A 20,117-nucleotide genomic window follows, 5' to 3' on the forward strand; every position below is an offset into this window, starting at 1 on the left:
ATGTCGGCTACATTCCCGAAATTGCGACTTTATAGGCTTCCAGGATGGTAGTTTGCCGGCGGGCATAAACTAAGGGTTATTTTTTTTCCCACGTCGCCCACCAGCAAATTACGGGGCGCCATCGTACATCATACTGCGAGTTAACAAATAACCTAGGCTTGAACGCGGGCTTCCAAAAAGAGGTGTGCGGCTACAGCGTCCACAGAGTGGGAGTAAGGTTTATCGCCAGTTATGAACCTCCGAGCTTGTTCGTCACTGCGTTCTGCCTTTTGGGTGCGCAGGGGGGCTCATCTTGTTTTTTTTTTCACTCCTTCATAATTCTTCGTGACTCATTACAGTCAAGCCTAACTCAACCAACATTGCACCTGTCTTGGCTGAACCTCCGGCTCTTTTCGCAATGCCCTTTTTTTAGGTCGTCATTCTTAGTTAAGTCTTTTTTCACAGATCGCCTACTGACCACCGGAACGGAGGGAGAGGGGTTAGTGCGCTTGGTCGTGACTTGCATTCCCTCGAATCGCCATTACTGGTCTACGGGCAGCACAGAAGCTGCCGTATGGCAGGACGTGCCCTAGCCATTCAAAACGAAAAAAAAAAAAACGTTATGCTTGCCTGCAGCGCTCGAGTGCTATGCTGCGTTGCATAAGCATCTTTCTAAAGGCAAGAGCCCAGCTCCATATATGTTCCCCTCCTGTGCAGGCTGGCGAGATCATTAATGAATGCGATATCATGTTGTATGAGAACATTTACGTGAAGCTACATGAAACGTGTGGAATGGGGAACTGACGAAACTAAATGGGATGGCGCAGCAGATTGGGGGAGGGGGGGGGGGGGGGAGGGAGGGTGTAAGGGGCTCACAAATTTTTATAATGTGGCCTATATCTTTCAGAGTGGAAGAGTCGTAACTTGCTTTTGGAGTCGTTTGCAAGTATAAGGAAAGTCATCGAAGCTCTGACAATCGCTTATCCCCGATAATTGTTCTTCGAAGATGCGCAAAGTGGTCCTTGATAAACGATTCTTTTGGTTGGCAAAAACACAGTAAGAGGCTACAGAACGGGAACAAAGAAAAAAAAGATCGACAAATCTTTCCTATGACATGAGGAGGGCAGCGAGTGGTGCTGGCAGGTATAAATTTTCCTGCAACGTCAGTGCACCGTGTCTCAAGAGAAAAGGTTTGGCGTCATAAAGACGTGAACGAAGTGCGACAGATATACGCGCGCTATTGTCTACTAATCTGTAAATGAAAAATTGGTTGTTGCGCGCATGCGTTGGTCAAAATGCAGCTTACACTGAATGCCGGAAAAGGACACCAGACATTTTGGGGGGACAAGATAGCTAATAAAAACACTACCATTCATTCCTTAAGAAAAGTAGAGAAGCGCGAGAGCTTTCTAACACAAAAACCGCGTCAGATGTGCGTCCAGCCTTTGCTTGAAGTGCATCCAATCGATCGTCAAACCTTCAAAGTGCCAAATCGCAAACTCGGAACGAACACGTAAGGCCGGGTTCAGACTGTTGCCGTAACTGTCATAATAACTTTTAAGAATGACGTCATTTCACGTACCATCCAACCGAACTGCGTGACACGCCCTTTTTTACGCCCATTGATCACGATAAGGCGCTGTGTCGGTAGTCTGAACATAGCCTAAGACGATTTTTTGCGCCCTAGTAAACGCATCTACGAACGATTTAAATGTATACCTATCCCTGGTTTACGAGATAAAGGTATGCTGTTGTACTCCTTCTTCATGAACGATGCGTGTACTCTCTTATCTAGAAGCATTACTTTTTCGCGATATCAGGTAACCATCTTTACATAATGGGAGCCCGGTTTCACGCATGCGCAGTGTGTCCAGACATCTTATCAGAGTTTTATGTCGACCAACCGGCCTATGAAGAAATGCATTAGTTTTTTGACAGCACGCCATCTGTCCCACCAAGAAAGCTTTGGCCTTCGAAATAAAAGAACACGCCGAGATGCCATTAACTTGACGCACGGCTGGAATCTTTCATTGGTCGTCCCGGCGACGCTGTAGTGCGCATTCAACATTCTTAACTTGATTGTGACTTCAGACACTAATAATAGGATATGTGTACTTTACCGGGCAGACGTGTTGATGCTTGGATATTCGGATGAGCAAAATTATAGATTTCGTCAAATGTTCAAGGTGCCGTTTACATGTATGTTATGCATTAAAGCGACATGTATATAACATGTATGTATGTAACATGTATGTATGTATGTATGTGACATGTAACAAGTATGTTATGCAAATGCTGTGTGAAAAGCGGTTCGCAATAAGTAGTGGACTATTCAGAGTATAGAAAGGCTTGTTTATTTTATATACGGTGTTTTGTGCACTGAAGCAACTCTTGACTATGAGGCGCATCAATTTACACCACCTGGAGATCTTTAACGTGCGCCAAAGTCTCGACACACGGGCGTTTTCATCTTTTTTTCCCCGCCAACAGAGGACGGTAACCTTCCTGTGCCCTTACCCTCAGGAACCAGCACAACGACTTAGCCACTGAGTCACCATGGTGGGAACGTTATTTCATTTTCCCGTTTGCTTCCCCAGGCGTACGCGAACCCTCCCTTGACTTAGGTGACCATATAATAACGGTGAAACGCCAATTTATTATAAGCACAATGGCCAATATATATGCGATCAAGCAGAAATTGCTTTAACGTCCTCTTTCACTAGGTTCGACTAAAAAGTGCGCCATATGATTTGTAACGTCGCCCCATGATATCGTAGTGCGTTTTAAACTGGTATGAAGAAATCAATATTGCTCTCCCAAACGAGACTATATAATTAAATTAATTGGTCACGTACACCTGAAACAACCAGAAAAAAAGCAGCAGCTGCTGCGGTATAGCGAACAAAGATGTTTCCATCTCAACTTCAGTAGTATCGCGCGTTGTTTCAAACACGTGACTGAAAATAACGTTATCCCTTTCGGTAGCTGCAATAAACATGTGCCCCCCTAAGTGTGGCTTCGCGCATGCTAGCACTATTAAAAATGAAATTTTCGTGAACGTCAATTTCATAGCGCCCCCAATGCGCGATCAGAATAAAAACAGTGCCAAAATAAACATTTCGGGCATTTCGAAATGCTGGGACCCAGGGTTCGCGATCTGCGCGGCCTTGAGAGCTACGCGCCCGTGGACTGCGTCAGAGTGGATGCGCGCTGGTTCCGCAGAGGCCATAGATCGCAGCATTCCAAGCGTTATCTTGTCAACCCAATTTCACGCATAAAAAAACAGCGCTGATTCTGCGCTTGCAAATTGCCCTTCATTTTTTATTAATTCTTGCAAGTTGATTTTTTGAAAAACACTTAGCAGACATGTACCGAGTCATTTCCCCTCAGCTCCACCCGTTATCAAAATACACAAAGTATCAAAGAGCCGCACCATAAACTTGTGCGTGAGCGACGTCTTGGGCTCCGTGGAGCGGTAGTGGTAGAGGTTCACTTGGAGCAGTAGCTGGTAAGGCCGGTCTCGGTAGAAGTCGTCCAGGACGTAGACGATTAGGCGGCCAGCCTCCTCGTACGGCGACACGAGCAACGGCGCGAAGAACCGCCTCGCGAAGTAGTGCAGCATTTTCCACTCGCCAGCGTAGTCTACGTGGGTGTGGCGAAGGAAGCTTATTTATTTATTTATTTATTTATTTATTTATTTATTTATTTATTTATTTGTTTGTTTATTTATTTATTTATTTATTTATTTATTTATTTATTTATTTATTTATTTATTTATTTATTTATTTATTTATTTATTTATTTATTTATTTATTTATTTATTTATTTATCTATCTATCTATCTATCTATCTATCTATCTATCTATCTATCTATTTATTTATTTATTTATTTATTTATTTATTTATTTATTTCCTACACGGCTCCTTGCAAGAGTATTGATGCGTAAATATGCATGAAGATCAAACTGCCATTAAATAGAAAACCCAATACGTCAAGTTAAAATCAGAAGTACAACAGTTATAAGTCATTAGCCTGCATACATTACAGCTGAACCTAATGCTGTACAATTCACAGCATAGACCTGTACTTTATACCAATAAAAATGGCCAACGGGAATAGCTGATACATGCTCAAGTTTATGCGAATACCAGGCTGAGAAATCTTTTGCGGTAATCCGGTGCGAGTGTTTAAATTTAAACTACAGTTTAAACTACAGTTAACGTGAAAAGTAAATGTTCATGGTATCACTTAATGCACTTGAACGAGAAGGTCACAGTGTCGTCTTAAGGGAAATGCAATGGCTGCGAATTCCCCTACGCTTTTAGTAATTACCTCCTAGTAACAAAAAACCAGTGTGTACGTTCATGCCAAGCCAAAGTCCTATATTTGCCAAGACTGAAAGCCATTTTAAATGTCAATTTTATTCCATACTTGGCATTTTAATAATAAAATTTATAATATTTCGATACTGGTTTTCTAGATTTTTGAAATGGTTAGAGTGTTGTTTTCGGCCTCCGCATGTTGCCGTTGTCTGGCGTGTTAGGCGAAAGCCACCCGTACATCTCAAAGCCTTAAGCCCTCGCGTTGGGCGGTACAGAAAGTCGGAGGTACAAAAAAACTGTGGTTGATTCCTCTGTCATAGGAATCGGTAAAACACGAAAGTGAAATGTGCAGCTGAATCTGCAGCTGAACATGATTTGCCGGTCGGCGGCTGTCTTGCGGGTAGGCTTGGCGAGCGACGTCCTGCTAGCGGGTCGCTTCGGCAAAGGCGTACTGGTGTCATTTCCGTGACGAATATAACGTCAGTGAAATCTTGCTGTATCCCGGCATAAAACACTTTCGTGTTAAAATATAAAACCAGAAAACGAACAACCGTAAGTATAACGCCCTCTTTAGTACTAATGTTTGCTTCCCCGCAAAAAGACCCTTTGTGCAGGGGTGCACCCTTTACAGACCGCTTGCTTCATTGTACTGGCGTCACTTCCACGATGAATATGATGTTTGTGTAATCTTGGTGTTACCCGGAATAAAACACTTTCGGGCTAAAAATTGGGGCAGCTTCGCACTAGTGGCGCGAAAATTGGGCAAACAGTGAAGCTGGTGGCCCCAACTAGCCTATTCTTGGTTCAGCTAAGTTTTAACCGCGGAACTGTTGTACAAGCCGTTAGTTCGCCGTTGCAGAAAAAAATACCAAGAAAATCACTAGCACTCATGAGCGCGTGCTTCGCGGCTATCGCCGAGTTCTCGGCGCGCGCAGTGGTTTTAGCAAAAACGGAAACTCCAGCGCTGTCGTCACGCGCTACCGCGCTTGTAAAAAAACAAACAAAAAAATTACGACCACCTCCCCTCGCGGGAACCCTGGTGTGATGCGACGCTGAGGGGGGTTCCATTGGCGTCGCATCAAGCAATCGTCGGGTACGGCAAGAGAGCAAGCGCAAGCGCAAGCGCGGACGACCGTCGACTGAGAGACCGGCCGGAGCGCGGCACTCCACTTCTATGCGCAGCGCGCCCGAGGGAGAGGAGACCGCGGAGAGAGAGAGAGTACTGTACATGCTCACAGTGCGCAGCCACGCGCGGCGCCACGCGCAGCGCGACCGCAGATGTTGGGAGAGAGTGTTCGCTATCGGAGAGAGGAGAGGAGGCGAGCGGAGGAGAGACGTAGCTGTGCGGACGCGGACGACGGACGCATGCAGGATAGGGCCGCCGGAAAGAGATGCTCCTCTTAGCGTCGCATCTAAAAAAAACTCCAGTGCTAATGCTAAAGATTAAAAGACACCCTGCTCGGGAGAGGTCACCGCGGCCGCGGCATTCTGTAGAAGCCATCACGGATAATTGAAGACATGGCTACGAGTGTGCCAATCCTGCCCGAGACGACTTGCAGGTCCCGCCACCGCTGCCTCGAGTCGATGACGAAGAGCTGGTGGATATCTAGAATACTGAGGATGACTTTGCATCCACCAGTCGCCGAAAAAGAAGACATCTTCGATGCACACACGATTACTAGCACCGCATCTAAGCAAGTAAATAATGTTCTGAAACTTAACTAAGTGTCCGGCAATGCTGACCTACAACAGCTTCGCCATTCAAGTCTTGCGCGTGAGTGCAAGCTTCCCTGAAATGTTTTTGCGTGGTTATGATTGGAGACTCGGCTAAGTTTTCTGCGTGGTTACTTCAGTAATTTTTTCTGCGTGGTGTCGTCGTTAGCCCCCTTAAAGAGTAATGAATGACGCAGTGGCGTATCCAGAAATATTTTTCGGGGGTGATATACCCTGCTGGCCAAAAAATAAATTAAAAAGATAGTCTGCGCCCAACAATATATTTTTTTGTTTTCTTATATTATTATTCTCGTTTTTACAATAAAATTTATACATGAAGCGTGTAAAAAACATGCCCGGAAAAAAGGTCGGAAGGATTGGTGGGGGCGTTGCGCCCCTTACGACACTGACCCTACCCCCATCCTTTACCTACGCTTTTGCGCTGACGTTTCGCCGTCACTTCACAGGTGCAATACTCGATGTTGGACTGAAGTCGTCGCATCCGTTCACGAGTAGCGGCGCGCCGCGCTTTTTCTTCTGCGGGAGTGGCGCTCTTCTTCTGTGTCGCCCCACCTCTCCCTTTGTAGGAGACCCGGCTGTTGCACCTCACATGGATTTCCGAACTCGCCACTGAAAGTTCTACCTGACTGGCAGGCCCGGACCGTTTTGTCCGCAGGCTCTTACATCTATCCCAAAGTGGACCGCATAAGCATGTGCTAGAACCAGCGGCAACCGGCTACGGGAACTCGGCGTCTGTAGCGCGAGCTTATCTGTGCTTTCAACTTGAGGCGCGAACGCACGTGAACTGGTGAGGAGAAGAGCAAGCTGGGAAGAGTATTCTCGAAGGTCGAGCGGTGCCAGCACGCTCGATGACGTCATTGCAGGACGTCACCACTCAACGAGGTTTTCCTGCGCACGTTCGCCGGCCTAACACCAGCTTAAACAGCATCTTTTTTAAAAAGTTGGAGTTGTGGTCACTGCGATCGCGAGCCGGAGATCGCGCGCCTGGAAAGGGAAACAACAGTGCTGGAGGAGGGTAGGCCGCTGCCGCAAGTGCAATACGAGCCGAGCCGCCTCGAGAGGGGAAGGCACCGACGGCGGCGAACAGTAGGCTCCGGGCTAATGGCGACCGCGAGGAACGACCTCCGGAGCGCGCTGTACAGGGGGCGGGTCAAGTGGTAACGGATGCGGCAGCAAAGTTCAAAAAAAAGTTCCAACAGCAGATCAACAGTACGTCCAACTAGGCTTCACCTACTACGTAAAGCATTGCGCTGCTGAGCCCAAGGACGCGGGTTCGATTCCCGGCCTTGGCGGTGGCTTTTCTGAGGGAAGCGAAAAGCTAAAATGCCTGTGTGTTCGGGATTTAGGCGCTGGTTAACGATCTCCTGGTGTTGAAAATAAATCCATGCCCTCCACTACAGCGCGCCTCGTCAGCTGTCAAGCGTCGGCGCGTTAAACCTCACAATCAATCAATCAATCAATCAATCAATCAATCAATCAATCAATCAATCAATCAATCAATCAATCAATCAATCAATCGATCGATCGATCGATCGATCGATCAATAGGCTTTCACCTAAACATTGTTAGAAACCTATGTCTCTATGCCTTCCTGCAATTGTTTTTATATGCGAAGCATACTTTCCGAAAGCACACAGTTTTTCTTAGTTCAGGCATCGCTTTTTTGTAGCCGTCTTCTGCACGTTCTGCCTATGCGTATATGTTTAAAATAAAACATCCCATGAAAGCAGCTAACAATGCCAATAAAAGAGCGCCGTGTATAAGTTTATAAATCGCCTTATAACTACCAGCATCGGTGACTGAGTGCGTACATTCCGACAATTTGATGCGCAAAAGAGACCTACGTCCCATTACCGTCAAAACGTAAGGGTGCACTAGAGGTTAGCAGAGCTCCGTAACATTTAGTAACAGTTGCAGTGCTTCACCGGAGCGCCACTTTTAGCGGTTCTCTGGGGCGGCTAGTATAAATCGGCGCTAATAACCGCTGCGCGATGGGTCCGTCAGGTTAGTCACGTGCTCTTCACGTGGGGCTTCGACCAGCCCATCGGCGACATCCACTATCACTGTGAAAGATATAAACGTAGGCTTGGTAGAAAACAAGGCACAGAGAGCGAAGTCGAAATTGCGTCTTAAAGGAGGGTGCTAGCCAACCGAAGCACAGTCTTTCATGGCCACCTACCAAGAAATGACGCTGCGATAGTCGGCTTCCTTGCAGCAGTAAATAATAAAGTAGTAGCGTGTACAGTTACACGGCGTGCTATAAGCGGCTTACAGTTGCATTACGGCTTGTCACTACCGCGTTAAAAATGTGCTCAGTTGCAGTTTGAAAACGTTTATTGTTCGCAGTATGCACCAACATCATCTGTCCGTGTATTCTTTATAATGCAGTTTAGCGAATGCATACCTCGCATTCCTCGAGGGCTCTCGTGATTTTTTAGATGCGGAGCATCTTATAGTCTGGGCATGTCCCGCGTCGGCGTCCGCACTCACACTGCGCATGCGCAACTCTCCTCCTTCCCTCTCTCCCACAGCTGCGCGATACTCCCGCCACTTCTTCTCTCGTACCAGCTGCGTGCACTTTGCTTTCGCTTCTCCCGCGTTCTCGCTTCTGCTTTCGCGGTGCATGCTCGGCGCTTGCGCATCTCTCCTCCTCTAGTCTCCTCTCCTTCAACGTTGAATGTAAATCGGGTAGCGCGCTTCGCGCGTTCAGTTCAGCGCTTGCTGCGGTTGAGTCCACTTCACTCCGTTCTTCCGATGAAGTGTGATGGAAGCAACAGCCCGTCAGTTAGTGGGTTGGCGCAAGCAAGCGTCAGCACCACCCCACAAACTAACAGCAACGCTACGTGCACTGAACACAAAGCTGCGCAGCGAAGGGCACCCGACACTGAGCGCAAACGCTTGAAGCGAGCGGCGGACCATGAGCTTCGTCGGCGCGAATGCTCGGCGCTTGCGCATTTCTCCTCCTCTCGTCTCCTCTCCTTCAACCTTGAATGTAAATCGGGCAGCGCGCTGTGCGCGTTCAGTTCAGCGCTTGCTGCGGTTGACTCCACTTCACTCCGTTCTTCCGATGAAGTTCTACGAACACAACGGAAACACAACGGAACCCCGAGTTGCTCCGCATCTACTCAGCGTTCCCTTCGGGAAGATGTGGCTAATTTTTTCTTAATATCTCAATCCGCATCCGCACAATGGCCTCCAAATGATGCCTCTGCAAGCGTGCTCTATATTTCGGATGAGTTCAAACGACTCCAACTGGGTCGTGCTCTTGAAAACACACCGACGTTGTTCGTATTACTTTGGCAGCTCTCATGACGTCTAACCGACCCGCAGACAGAGCAGAGACCAACCATGGCTTGCCGTGCGGTATCGGTCAGTGCAATCGTTTGATGTCCACGGTGACTGCTTGCTGTTTAAAATCTCTTACTTGGCTGCAATTTATACTTTTGCGTTATTCATTCTTTTGAATGTTGTTGGGTGTAAGTGGCGGTTCATTGATTTGATTGTGAGTTTTAACGCGCAGACGCAACGGAGGCGATGAAGCGCGCCGTAGTGGATGGCTCCAGATTAATTTTGACCATCTGGGGATCTTCAACGTGCGCCGAAATCTCGTACACACGGGCCTTTTTGCTTTTAAGTGGCGGTTCAAGGTAAAAAAATATGATTGTAAATTGTACTATAGAACAATGAACAAAAGAGTAACCCCCATGGGGGGAGGCGACGTTTACGGTACCCAATGCGTTTTTTTATATTGCAAGAAGCTTCATTTTCACCTGATGCTTCCAGTCCGATAAATCACAAGTTTCTATTATTAGACCAAAGACATCTATCTACCTGCTCAGACAAGAAAAAAAAGAAACGAGCGAACATGCCAGCGAAGCTGGCACCGAAGGACGAATTCAAGGTCATATTTCCTTCGACTCCTTGCAGATAAGAAGTTGCACAGAGAGGCCCGGTAATTCAATAACAGCTGGGAAGCGTTGTTGTCTGCGTTGACGTTAGTCGAAAGTTGGGAAACACCGTTACAAGAAAACAGCCCAAAACAAACTTTTGTGCTTGCCCGACGTTACAGCCGACCGGTGGTCATAAACGTCCGCAGCCGCTCCGCTTTTAAACCATCTAGCGTTGAAAAAAGGGGGTGCATTCTTGGACCTATAAAGGGAAGGAAGAGTATGAGATTCCTGGGGCGTTCTTTTCTTTCTGGCTGGCCCTCTGGAAGCTTTATAAACTTTCTTTTTTCTACCGAAAATGATGACGCACAGTTTACTGCGGCTATCAAAACAAAAACAAAAAAGAGAGAAGAAAACGTACACAAGCTATAGAAAAAAATAGCAGGCCTATTCCAGCCATCTGGGCGATATGGCTGCATGCAACGGCGGAATCGTTACGAGCTTCTGATTGTCGCCACCAAGACGCGAGACGCGGAGACTCTCTCCCCCTCCTCCTTCTACTCTTCGTTTTGCTTTTAACCGTGCGATGTAGGTTTTGTAGCGTGAGCTACACTGGCCGAGGTTGCGCAGTTTCGCGTGACTCCTGGAGAGCCATACTGCGCATGCGCGAGGAGCAGTGACGACTCACGGCGCACACCTGGCGCGCCGGAGCCGCCGCCACCGCGACTGAGTAGGATTGGATTGAATTGGATTGGAAACCATTTTAGCAGCAATAAGTATGGCAATCTAGCTAATCCTAGACAGCCAGGAAACATAAGAATGACCAGCTGAACCTTAGCTGACGCTACGCATATCCTGGCACAGCCGAGTTAAGCACTGCTAATTTTTTGTTAACAGGTGCTTAGCTCTCAGCGTCATGGGGAATCGTAGCAGCTTATGACGAAAAAAGTCTTTAATTACTGAATACCCAGCACACTCTCTTCACACGACGAGCAGGCCGATGAGCGGATAAATACCACCCCTCGCTTCTGACATGACTGGCGTGAGAAGTGCCGGATTCCGGTCTTTGTGAGCAGCGAAATTGAGGACAGGGATGAGGATGCCGCTACTCGCGAGACACCCGGAGGTTCTAGCTTTTTTCTCGCTATAGCGAAAGGCTAAACGGGGTGGGGAAACAGCAGTGCGAAGTGTTGCGAAGAGTAGGCGCAAAGTAGGCGCACGCCTACTTTGCGCCTACTGTAGTAGGCGCACGAAGAGTAGGCGCACGCGCAGCGCCGCGCACGCGCGCGGCGCTGCGCGTGCGCGGCGCCGCAAGTGAGGACGTACCTTAAAGGAGCCATGAAGAGAAAATACAACTTCGTTTAATTTGAAAGAACTAGGATTCAGCATCTCACCAAGCTCCATTAGAGCCACAAAAGATGTTTTTTAAAGAAAAAAAAAGCAAGAAGTATTTATTAACTTTCAAATTTTGCGCCCCAGTGACGTGTTATGAGCAAGAATGACGTCATACGGGCCATAAATAAAAACAAATTTTCAGTGCGTTAACTGCATGTTAGCATTCAAGTAATGCGGCCAAATGGAACTAGAGGCCCCATTACACACGTCCAGTCATGTGTCGTCGCGACACGTCAGTTAGGTGGCCGCCAATCGCACAAACAAGGTTCCGTGACGTCATAGAAAAGTTGCGGGAAATTGGCTAGGGGGTCGCGACTGCTTCACACGTTTTCTGTAATATCTCCGTTATTTGTTCGAAGGTTGCAATGATATTGGTATCTTTGTTATCGGGACTAAGCAGTCTTTCTAATAAACCTAACTTGTATTTTGTCTTCATGGCTCCTTTAAGTGTGACCTTCTTCCTTTTTTTAGATGCGACGCATCTCTTTCACTCGCCTTGTCCCTCCTGCGTCATCCGGCGTAGTCCGCATCCCTCCCCCATTCTCCTCGCCGCGCCAGCTGCGTGCTAGCGCCGCTCTCACCGCAGCGCCATCTCGTGTTAGCGCTCGCCGGCGCTCGCTCCGTCGCCGTGCCAGCTGTGCGTGGGAGCGGGTTAGCGCGCAGCTTGCGCTCGGTTAACACATGCGCATGCGCTGCTATGCGCTGCTCTCTCTCATTCCGCTGCATATAAACGCGGTAACTGCGCTGCTCCACTCAGTCGTTCCGCCGCCGCTCCGCCGATGACATCCTCCGATGACCACCGATGATTTGAATGGAGACTAACAGGCCTGCTATCGCGATGTTCGGCGCAACCGTAACAAGCACCAGCCACCCCGATAAAATTTACACCATCTTCCCGCGAGGGGAACCATGGGGTAGATGCGACGCATCGGGGGTGAACATGCTGCGTAAAATATGACACACAACAACAATGGACACGCTAACATAACGGAAACGCAACGGAAACCCCCGATGCGTCGCATCTACCCCATAAGTTCCCCCTCGCGGGAAGATGGTGTAAATTTTTTTTTCAGGCGATAATCATTGGCATCACCTTGGAGAGGCGTACGCTATGGCGCGTCTTTCTCGTTCCGGGCAAGTTTTCCCGTGATTACGGCGAACGCTGGAGTTTATTTATTTATTTATTGGGGGGGGGGGGGTGCGATCTGGCCAATCTCCTAAAGTGGATATGCTTGGCTTGACAAACGTGCGCAGGGGACGCTGGGCGGTCGTCGCAAGGCACGCTCGCACGAGCACTCGGCATTTTTTTTTTTTTTGGGGGGGGGGGGGGGGTGTTGTTAAGTGCCTGGAGTCGCCGCGGAGCCCGCGCTCATGTCCGCGCGCTGGACAATTTCTGGGTATTTTTAACTGCGTACACGAAAAGTTGCGATTTGGTAACAGCTTCGCTGTTTAAATTCCTCGGTTCCTAAAAGGTCTGTTTACTTGTCGTGAAAGCTAAACCTTGCGAATATCAGATTTCTTTACTGCTACCTGGTGTTAGCGCCTCTCTCTTCACTGACGTTTCTTCCTCTTTTTACGTGAATTACTCCGACAGGCAGAGTGCCCACCGTTCACGTGGCAGATTTCCCCCAGTCAGAACTCTCCTCTTCGTGCACTTTTGTGTTCACGTTCTGTCACGTTCACCTGCCAGGGGGCACGCACCAGGCCATTTCTTGTTTTCACTCTTATGGCTTTCCTCTTATTAACAGTACGTCTTTTATGAGTCTCGAAGGCTGTACGTAAGGCTGTACCTGACCTTCAAGATCAGTCAAGGTCAAGCATCGTTATGATGACTACAGCATACAGAAACATGACGACCACGACAATAATTATCACTTCCATAAGCATCATCATCATCGTTGCCGTACGTAATTAAATTTAGATCCCTATTATTGGCTTCATTCCTGTTCTATACGCGTGGCCAAAGTCACCTTCCGTCTTAGGTAGCAGTTCTCTATAACTAGTTCTCGAGGAACAATATTTATCAATTTCTTTAATTTTGGATTTTTATTTGCGTTTCCTGTCGCAATCCAATGTATGGGTTGCTTTCCTCCAAGCACTATTTCAAAAGTAACCCCCGTTCCCTGTTTTGGGTGTTAAGTCCTCCGCTAACCGAAAAATTCAGTGCCAGCTAACTGATCAGTAAAATTGACAGCTGGGCTAGTTGGTTTTGATTCATCGTAAGTAGCCCTTGAAACGGGACACAGAAGAGAAGACACACACGACGGTGCTAACTCGCAACTGACTTTGCAAATATATACTCAGAAAGAAAGAACACGTGCCCTGGTCAACCAGCTAACTGATCGCTATCGTCGTACCGCAGGATTGGCTGCATCCCTCTCCAGTCCAACATAGTACGCCTAACAGCTTATGCTTCTCTTCCACATAATACTCCTCCTGCTGCTTGCATGTACTGATGTAAAGTCTTTTATCAAAATTTTCGAGGCCGTGGCGAAAGTGCATACGCCGCAAAAAAATTCAAAGTAAAAACTTACCTCTCGAGTGAGGCCGAAACATTTCTTACCAGAAGGCTAGAGTAAACACCTATATTCCTCACTACCCCAAAAAATAATTTCGTCGCAATTAAACATTACGCTTATTTTTTGAATTATTTGAGACACAGAACCCTAACCATAGAAAATAATTTTGACAAAGGCAGTGCGTCTCCAGGAGGAAGGGGGGGGGGGGGGTACTCCGCTCGGGCCTCGGGGCCTCGCGAGGGGTCTCGCTCCTCGAAGGTATACGCACCGATGGAGGACCACGAGGGGGCCTGCCAGACGTCGTTCAAGTGCCAGTAGATGGCGCCCATCGTGAGGCCTTGCGATCTGCGTACCGTAAGCCGCTGGCGCCGGTAGTGCTCGGCCTGTGTCTTGACCCCCATTGCCTGGTACACCTGCACGTACAGCGGCATCACATTTGGTCCAAGTCTGCTCACCGTAGTTTCTATGCGGACCCTTCTCCCGCGACGTTTATCTGCGCATGCGCCTGCAGGTGATTACATTCCGTTTGGTATGTCACTCTTATCTGAGTCACCGCTAATGGCAGATGCGGTGGGCACTCCGGTTCCACCTTCAAACGGGTTCTTGCTGGTATTCGGTCACGCCTGCCAAAGGGCTAACTGGTTGAATAACCAATCACCCGCATTGGGAAACGTATTAAAATTCGTCAACAGAGCAAACAAGCAGGACGTTTTCGCGTGACGTTAGATAAGAAAAGCGCGATGTGCATGCCAGTCAAGTCACATATAGGCTATCACCATATGTGATTAGCAATATAGGACACCGACGTCACCGGCAACCCTGGAAGAAAAGCCACCAATTGTGCTTTTCGTTAATGCTGATGGCAGCGCTCTTTTTGGCGTGAGAAAAGCGCTCGTTAGAGAGGTACAGCAATGATGATGATAGGCGGAGTGCATGGCATTTCCCAATATCGCTTTGCAGCCTCGCGTCGCGCGTTTCGACCGTTACGACTTAAGTATTATACAAGCGCCACCAACCACCAGTATGTACTTGCAAGGATGCTTTATTTTGGCCGAAATTGCAACAGGCCTGAGTGACGTGGTAAGAAATTTTGTCCGCCGGAGCATCGTGTACCCTCTTTCCTCCTAAGAGAAATTCCCTCTTTTCTCTTGTTCTCTCTTGAGAGCAACTTTGAAGCACCCTTTTGTTTTTTTCTCTTTTTTCTATGAACAAATTTATCGCCGATGTAGCTCGCGGTTGCCACACTTCGCGAGAAAAAAAAGAAGGAACTATTGGTTCTTACCAGAGCGGATTCTGTGCTGACGTAAAACCAGCGCTTCCTGCTGCTCGAGGTATCACGTCTGATGTTGACACCCCCGACTACTCACATTAATGCCGGCCTAGAACATCACCCTCCCAGCATGCCAAATGCAAGTGACCGCAGAATGCAAAAGAATAACTCAAAAGTTATTTTATTTGATCCTTCACCTGTTTTGGCAGCCGTGAGTGGTGCTTTCGAAGGAATGTTACCTCTCGCTAATTTCTATTAACTACCACAGCCTTTTATTGCCACAGAGTATTGTTCGTTGCGTGAACGTATGAAGCGGCCAAAATAAAAAAAATGGTACAGTCTGAAGTCCTGTATTTTTACCGAAGATTGCGAAACATAACTTTACTGTTGTGTCATTGATTCATTGTGGTGTTTAACGCGCCGACGCTTCACAGGCGATGAGGCGCTCCGTAGCGGAGGGCTCCGGATTAATTTATACCGCCTTGGAATCTTTAACGTGCGCCGAAATCTCGAAGACACGGGCGTTTTTTCTTTTCGCCTCCATCAGAAAAGCGGCCGCGGCGGCCGGGAATCGAACCCGCCTCCCCGTGCTCAGCAGCAGAACGCCTTGGCCATCGATATTACTGCTACGTCATCGGCGTGTCTTTCTCTGACCTAATAAAAATCACACGCTTCCTCGACTTCAATGCGGAATTAGCATTCGTCAAGCGAAAAACATACACTACCGCACGCCAAGGAAGGATGCCTTGCGCAATAAATTTAGCTGCGCTTAATTAAGCGAAGAGACATTTATTTAAAAAGGTAATGTCACAGACACATGGTAGAGGATGCGAATTTTTCGATAATATCGGTGTTTCTGTATTTTTTGTCGCCGTGTGATTGCGGGAAGCGGATTTTCGAGGGACAGACCAACACGACAGGGCTCAATAGGCACTCAGGGCAGCACAGATAGCGCGGGAATATAAATTATGGTTCCACCGCCTTTCAGCGTCATCATTCACCATGGGGCTAGCCCTGTGTACCCGCCAAGGACAACGTGTCCGTACTCGATTCGCCCCACGTGTTACTCTAGAGCCGCACCGGGGTAGCTGCTACCACTTACCAGGGTGAAAAGTTAAGCTTGTTTCTAAACTTACTTGTATCGTTGCATTTTGTGCTTCGTTTCACGATTTACCCCGACAATTTGTAAAGGTCAAAAGCAATATTCATTAAATATTACGCTAGCTGTTTAACGTCGAGGCAAACAATGGTTAACAATGGTATCTTTCTTGGTTCTTTGGTACGTTCCTTAATACAATAGCTTTTGCCACAGTAGCGTTGGAAAGTCATGAGAGAACAGTCTGTGCTTCCTGTCAGAAACTGTAGCCTACGTTGCAAAAGTTTTAGAAGGCACAATTTTCGCGCTAGGTTAGTTTTCGCGCGACCGAAGTGAATAAAACCTGCTCCACGCTCGAACTAAGTCGAGTTAGAAGGTCTAGGTAGGATATCATTACCCTTCTACAACGCAAACAGATTTCGCGTGCCCTGTCGGTAAACGGCCGTGCCTCTGCAGCAGTCACGGATCGTACCTCGAGTACCATTTGTGGTCGTGGGGGTCGCACATCTTATGAATGCATGCTTATTGCAAAAGCGCCTGGTATATACACTGTGTTCAGCGCAAGTGAAAAACACCAATTAGCGGCACCAATCTTCAAATAGTAGATCGTGGTCATCTCTAACGCAAAAGTACACCACAGTCCTCCTCTAGGTAAATGCTATTTCATACCCGTACTACACGAGCGTTTCGAAGGCCTTTGAGTCGAATGTTTTGATTTGATTGATTGTAGTGTGTAACGCACCGCCGCAACACAGGCGGTGAGGCGTGCCGTAGTGGAGGGCTCAGGATAAATTTTGACCACCCGGGATCTTTAACGTGCGCCGAAATCTCGTACACACGGGCGTTTTTGCTTTTCGACTCCGTCATAAAAGCGGCCGCTGCGGCCGGGAATCGAACCAGCGACATCGTGCTCAGCAGCACAACGCCTTAGCCACTGAGCCACCGCGGCGGGTTTAAGTCGAATGCCATTTGACTTAAATGACACCTTTGAGATGCTACACGACGTTTTCCAACGGCCTTTGGTTGAAATGATATTTGCGTCAAAGGAGCACCACCAACGACCTTTGAGGTTCTCAAGGGCGTTTGAAACGTAAGCGGTCGTACTCTCGGGAGCAGTTTCTGCATGCCGTAATTACAAAAACAGTTATTTACGAGCGAAAATTGGTGTTTAAACTGCAGAATTTTTATAACTTTTCACTTGTTTTTGTTTTCTATCCCTCGCTTTACGATCACAAGGTAACTTGGTACTCTCAAAACCGGCGCTGCGAAAGAAAAAAAGAACTGGCTGTCAGCGCACGTTTTGTGCACGCTTGTAGATTGCTAATAATTTGATCGCTAATAACTATTTCTTGCTCATTTTAACTCTAAATTTAAACCTTTGTTAACGAAACATGACAGCAGTGGCGACACCAAAACATTGCGGGCGAACGCGGAACATCCAACTGCCTTGAGAATTGTCGTGTAGATCGGGCGGAACTCCTTCCAGTTCGAATGGCATTTGAAATTTCGAAGGTCATTCGACTGAAATGTCCTTTCAAACGCTCGTGTAGCCCAGGTGTTAAATTGTGTGTTTGCTTCAGCGCCATAAACCCGGGATCCGAATGCGACAAGAACTGATCTTGCAACTGCAAGGCTTATATTGCAGTTCCAGAGCCGGCTACAAATCTTGTACTTTCTTCTTCTTCAACCTTTCCTTCTTTCCCTTTCACGGGAACCAGCAACAGTGGCGCAGCGTGGCGCCCCCTTTTTGCTGTCGACAGAACTGGGCGCATGAAAATGAGTCCCCAGGGAAGGTTTGTCAAACCTTGAACCTTTAGGCCTACTTTCTGGGTTGCTTCGCCAGCTAGCTGCGTCCATGACACGAAGCATTTCTTTCCTTTTTTTCAAGCCTTGCACGCACTTTTACAGGCTACGTAGCGTGAACAGGGGAACTAAAAACACAAGAAATTACAATCGATGGGCTCAAAAAAAAAGATATAAACAAATGCAAGAGCATCTAGCATCCAACGTACACGTAGACGCAAAATAAACTAGGCGCACCGGGCCCGCTGGTTGCCACCCCACGCCAACTGCCCCGCCCTTTGCACCATTTTAGACGGCCTGTTTTGTATCAAATGACTTCAGGCACGTAGCGACCACATTTTCGTTCTCGTTTACACGTTGCTTGCGTGTCCGCACGCTTGCTTAGCTGAACTCTTATTTTTATATTGCCCAAGCTCTAGCCCCGCACGACAGGATCCCCCCCCCCTCCACCCCCCCGTAAGTTCTGTCAGCGTTGTAAGGCACTTACTGTGTGCTAACGCGAGTGAATGTGTTTTATGAGAGGCGATTATGTATTCGACCACACCTACGGTTATACGTGCTTGTGCATCGACATATCTATGGCACGTGGCTGAAATGCCCTACAAGGCCATCATGCGAAGCATAATGGATGGAATAGCGAACTCAACGGCGCTCCGAACTGCACGAATGTGGGGCAACAAGCAAAACGGGAAGCATGGCTGGCATTTGCTTGCTGCGAATAAACAATTAACTCCCCCAGCGTTAATTTTCAACATACTGATATTCAGGAATATTTAAGAAAATAACGAAAAATCCGAGGACACCTACACACCACTTAAGAGTTGTAAATGCGAAAGCCCCAACGCGCCATTGAGCGTTTCTGACTGCTCCTCCCAGTTTTGCGCCTGGAGTAATTATGACTGCTGCGCCGCTGGCGAAATGAGCGGGGGCGTGGTCAATACGCCCCCGAACTTCATACGCGCAGGCACAGCTCCAACACTCCGCTTTCCACGAGGCTCTGTGTTGCCTAGCGACGCGGTCATGGAGACAATATACAAGTTTGTTTATTCGGATGAATTGGTGTTTTATAGTGCCCCTAGAACTTGTCCGGCAGCAAACGACGCTTTATTTACTGATAAATTAATCAAATAAAGTTATAATTTGGATTCTCCTGCCGTATTGTGTGTTTCTTGACGTCCGCGATGACGCAACAAGGACAGGCCTTCAAGCGAACGTTAGTATGCCGTTTAGTCTGCAGAGGACTCCAGCACGTCTTGTTACTGTCAGTTTTCCTAGATGGCGCCACCTTACTGTGCAGGACCGCTGTCCGCCTTTGATTTGTTTATGACCGTATTTGCACCTGGCTTGTTTTACTAAGGTAGAAAGTAATCGTTTCGAAACATTGAGTATACGCGACAAAGCAGGGAAGCAGGGTCCCAATGCCGCTCACGCTAATCAGCCACTGTCGTGTGAGACAACCCCAAAGCGCCGGACTGCTGTGCAGCTATACCAGGCGTACTGCGCGCAGAACCAACAGCTGTACGCACTGGTGCTTCTACGTTTACGTGTGCGTTCGTAACTGCAATGTTTACTCCGCTATTCTTACTACTATAGAAAGAAGTAACATTCACTTAAGCGCAAATACCTCGTTCTGCAAGCTTATAAGCCCTGCCTAACTTGCGTTTGCTTTTTCCGGCATCAGCCAACCACACAGCTGTCGGCAAAACAACATAAATTCTAGGGTGGGAAATGAGCTAGTGGATCACATGGCCATTCTCTTTTTGGGGCGCAGCCCTCTGTCGCCCTTTCGTGGGCTTAGCCGCGTCGCAGTCGTCGTGACCGCGCGAACGATGGCTGGACCGACGAGTGAAAGAAAAAGCGAACGATGAAAGAAAGCAAACGAGGAGAGTGTCGCGAAAATGGGAGGGGAGGCGGTTCGCCGTCGCGGCACGAGCCAGCACTCTCCGAAAGTTTGCGGTGGGGGAGGGGAGGGGCAGTGTGCTGTGCCCGCACGAGGCGCTCGACGGCGCGACGCTTGACGAAAACGTGAGGGTGGCGTGCGCGTGACTCTGATGTGCGTTCGCTTAAGATTCAGTTCACGATCCCTTCCTCAGAGCCACTTCTCGCCGGCG

General features: G+C 48.0%; 1 protein-coding gene across 1 annotated transcript in view; it reads right to left on the reverse strand.

Moving 5' to 3' along the window:
* LOC144179769 (beta-mannosidase-like) overlaps positions 1-20,117 on the reverse strand; it is a 77,856-nt gene that overhangs the window by 8,892 nt on the left and 48,847 nt on the right. Inside the window, exons 13-14 of the mRNA XM_077708208.1 lie at positions 14,106-14,250; positions 3,413-3,621 (exon numbers count right to left, since the gene is read on the reverse strand). Of these exons, the coding sequence (XP_077564334.1) occupies positions 3,413-3,621; positions 14,106-14,250 (354 nt within the window). The remainder of the gene's footprint in view (positions 1-3,412; positions 3,622-14,105; positions 14,251-20,117) is intronic.

The sequence above is a fragment of the Haemaphysalis longicornis genome, unplaced genomic scaffold (genome assembly GCF_048455015.1).
Source record: "Haemaphysalis longicornis isolate Haplotype H1 unplaced genomic scaffold, Haemaphysalis longicornis Haplotype H1 scaffold_4, whole genome shotgun sequence".
Classification (NCBI taxonomy): domain Eukaryota; kingdom Metazoa; phylum Arthropoda; class Arachnida; order Ixodida; family Ixodidae; genus Haemaphysalis; species Haemaphysalis longicornis.